Here is a 3,719-nt window from a genome sequence, read left to right on the forward strand (position 1 = left end):
AGGAGGAGGAGGAGGAAGAGGAGGAGGAGGAAGAGGAAGAGGAGGAGGAGGAGGAAGAGGAGGGGGAGGAGGAAGAGGAGGAGGAGGAGGAAGAGGAGGAGGAGGAGGATTACTTGCCCACCCCCTAAAGTATCCATCTGTTTTCACATTCTCCCTAGACAAACCCACACAGGTCAGCTGCCCTTTGCCCCCCCCCCTACACCAGAACCCCAAACACATCTAGAAACTGAATTCGAGATTTTAAAGAAACCCCAACAAGCACCCACCCCTGGCCAGTCCCAGCACAACCCCTGGCCGTCCCTGGTGCAGGAATTCCCCTCCTTCCCCACACCATGTCCAGTGGGACCCCAGTACCCAGCGGCGGGCGGGGCGGGGGGCGGGGAAGGGAGGGAACACCTAGGGGGTATCTCCTCAGGCACAGGTGGTAGTGGCTTCACTTATTCACGGATAAACTCCGTTCTGCAGCTTTTATTCTTAAACCATAGGCAACCTCTCAGGCCACCGCCATTTAGGTTCCTCCACACCCCCTCCTCGGGATCACCCTGTTCTGAGCACTTGGTGTCCCTCCCGCCCCCCTGCGGCCCATCTTCTCCGAGTCCCTCCTCCTCCTCTCCCTGGAAAGCAGGGGAGGGAAAAGCCGAGGGACCAGCCCAGCATCCTTCGGTTTGGGGGATCACCAGCCCACGGTGGCTCTCCCTTACCACGCCTGCCTTGTGTGTGTGCGTGCGTGTGTGTGAGCATGCACACGCACGCACACACATACACACGGGCCTGCACACACGGGCCTGCACACACCATCTGTCCCCAGCTCCCTGTACACGCATCTTCAACACGGTCTCTCCTTCGCTACACCCACTTTTCCCACGCAGATTCAGTCTTCCCACTGGGTACACGCATGCCAGCCCTGGCAGGCTCCCCACAGACACCCCCGGCCCCACCCCGGGGTACCTCAGAAGCAGCCGGCCGCCGCAGGGGAGGGGGGACTGCAGAGGGGGACTGGATGTAATCCCAGCTCCCCACGATTTTGTTTTGCACCCAGAGAACTGGAAAGCCCCCCCACTTCCTCCCCCGGCAGGCCCCATCACCCATCACGATGGAGTTAGAACCTCCCAAGCGGACCCCGAACCCCCAGATCACTCCAACCCAGCCGGAGCCCACAGAGTTCTATCGCCAGCTACAAACTTACCCAGACTTTCCACTTTCCCCTCTCTCTGACACCCAGATCTGTGTGTGTGTGTGTGTGTGTGTGTGTGTGTGTGTGTACGCTGCGCATGTGCGTGTGTCTAGGGCCAGTGGCGGTTGGATTTATTTTATTTTCTTCTCTATCCCTAACGTGCTACTACCTCTCTGGTTTCTTTGTGCAGCCAAGGGTGTGGAGAGGCCTCGGGGTCCGGGAGGAGGGAGAAGAAGGCAGGAGGCTGCAGAATTTTCTCGAGAAGCAGAACTTCCTCCTCCAGGTGGAAAAGTTTCTAAGGGGGGGGGGGACATTGCATGCGGCCGAAACCATTCTCACATTCAGGGCTGGGTTGGTTCCCCTCTTCTCCTCCAGGTCTGTGTGTGTGTGTATGTGTATGTGTGTGCGTGTGCGTGTGTGTGTGTGTGTGTGTGTGTGTGTGTGTGCAGAACCTGCCGCCTGCCTGTCAAAGGTCAAAGCCAGGCGGGCTCTGGGGGAGGTGTCCCCTTCCTCCTCCTCCTCCTCCTCCTGCTCTATCACCCCCAGAGCCTCCCATCCTCTGAGTACATTGGGGCTCCCCGGGCCCACCACTAGGGTCCCCCGGGAATGAGGGGGTGACCCCGCTGTGAGCACAGATAAGGAATTCCCCAGCACCCCAAAGGAGCAGACGCGCACCCCGGCCCTCAGGAGCTGGCATGCATCTCCAGTATCTCCAGAAAGCCATACTCGATGGATCAATTGATGGATCGATGGGGAATCTCCCCCCCCTCCCTCCCTGCTCCCGGCCACTCCACCCCTGCTGTTTCGGCCCCCAAATTGCTTTAAGAGCCTGGGCTAGCTGAAGGGGGAACTTTCCACCCTGAACTCAGTTTACCACCCATGTCTGGACACCCCAACCCCCCCGCCCACAAGCAACCACTCCAACCCCACACAGGACGGGAGAGAACACTGCATCGGCTCAGTCAGGAGTTAGAGGCTCAGCCGCCCAGGGTCCCCTGCGTCCGCCCGGGGCAAAGAGGAGAGGCCCCCCCTGCCCTGGGTGGGAAGAAAGACACCCAGCCCTGCAGCAGAGACACCCCAAAACAGGTACAGAGCACGGTGTGTGTGTGTGTGTGTGTGTGTGTGTGTGTGAACAAGTGGTCCCAACTCCAGCGTGAGACCCAGGGGCCTGTGGAGAACCCTAAGGGGGAGGGGGGGTCCCCCACACTTAGAGCAGCACCGGCCTGCCCTCCTCTCCGGGAGTCTGGTCTGCCATCCCCTTTTGTTAAAAGATGCGTCCCCCCCCACCCCGGGGAGGGCAGATGGGCAGAGTGGTGGATGTGGTGTGTGTGTGTGCGCGCGCGTGTGTGTGCAAGAGGCTGTGCCTGTGCATGTGTGTGTGTGAGTGTGAGCACTTTGGCCCCCCGGGGGGGGCAGATCCGAAGCAAACTTTTGTTTTGGAGGGGGTTGCGGGGAGGAGGTGAAAGGCGTTCAAACTCGGGGAAGAGTGCTCTGTGTGTGTGAGTGTGTGTGAGTGTGTGTGGGGTGCTGAGTTGAGGGACCACCCTCCAGAGGGGGTCCCTAGAAGACAGCCTTCCCCTCCCTCCTGCCGAGTCCCCCCCACCCCCCACCCCCACCGAGCAGCGGTGGAGGGGGGAGACTCCCCCCCCCCAAGGCATCTTACCGTGGCCAAAGCAACCATGGCATCTGCCTGATTATTTCCAGGGACATCGGCACGGAAGAGAAGAGGTGCTGGTAAGAGCCGAGCTAGGTCATGGAGCAGGGTAGGCTCACCCACCCTGCACGCAGTACCACCAGCACCACCACCACTACCCCCACAGGAGGTGGAGGGGGGGGAGAGAAGTTGCTGATGTGACTGGTAAGGAGGGAAGTCTGGGACTCAGTGAAGCAGCACCGTAGCTGCGGCGCGCGGTTATAACCAGCCAACCCGGCCAGATGGCTCCCAGCTCAGCGCTTAACCCTGTGCGCGCCGGGCTGAGCTACGCTGCGCCCCTGTGCAGTCCCGGGGCCCGGACTCCCCAAAGCTGGGGCTTCCCCTCCCTGGCGCTGGCATTCACCTGTCCCGAAGCCAGTCAAGGGTTGTATGTGTGGGGGGGGGTGGAAAAGAGGGGGGGACCAGAGCATTGTCCCTCACCCCCCACACACACCCCTTCTCTCAAGAAGCAAAATAGAAACAAGTAGCCAACAGAGCAACAGGAACAACACAGAAAAGAAATTCCTCCTGCTCCTCCTCCTCCTCCTCAGTCACACCATGGCAGATACCCGCAAACAACAACTCCCAGGTCAACTCCGGCTCCGGCCCTTTCCAAAGCTTCCAGGGCGGAGAAATTAACTGAAATAATAAAGGAAACACCAGGATGCGTTCATCGGGACATTTCGGGGCGGGGTGGGGGGGAGAGAAATTGGGGCGGGGGGCATTGGCCCAAGAATATCCTCAAGTCTAGCTTATTCGTTGTTTTTTTTCTTCGTAAGAATGGGGTGGTGTTTTTCTTTCTTTTATTTCATATATATATTATATATATATATATAAAATATATATATATAT

The 3,719-nt window shown here is 59.0% G+C and overlaps 1 protein-coding gene across 2 annotated transcripts in view; it reads right to left on the minus strand.

Annotated features, from left to right (window-relative positions):
• The window catches only part of Ntf3 (neurotrophin 3), a 52,772-nt gene that overhangs the window by 47,883 nt on the left and 1,170 nt on the right, over positions 1-3,719 (minus strand). Inside the window, exon 1 of one of the 2 annotated variants that reach the window (XM_013023677.1) lies at positions 2,838-2,954. The exons of the other annotated variant lie outside the window; for it this stretch is intronic. Coding sequence (XP_012879131.1) covers positions 2,838-2,855 — 18 coding nt within the window. The 5' untranslated portion in view covers positions 2,856-2,954. Of the gene's footprint in view, positions 1-2,837; positions 2,955-3,719 lie in introns of those variants that run through there. 2 annotated transcript variants of the gene reach the window in all.

This window comes from Dipodomys ordii, unplaced genomic scaffold, assembly GCF_000151885.1.
Source record: "Dipodomys ordii isolate 6190 unplaced genomic scaffold, Dord_2.0 Scaffold69, whole genome shotgun sequence".
Lineage (NCBI taxonomy): Eukaryota > Metazoa > Chordata > Mammalia > Rodentia > Heteromyidae > Dipodomys > Dipodomys ordii.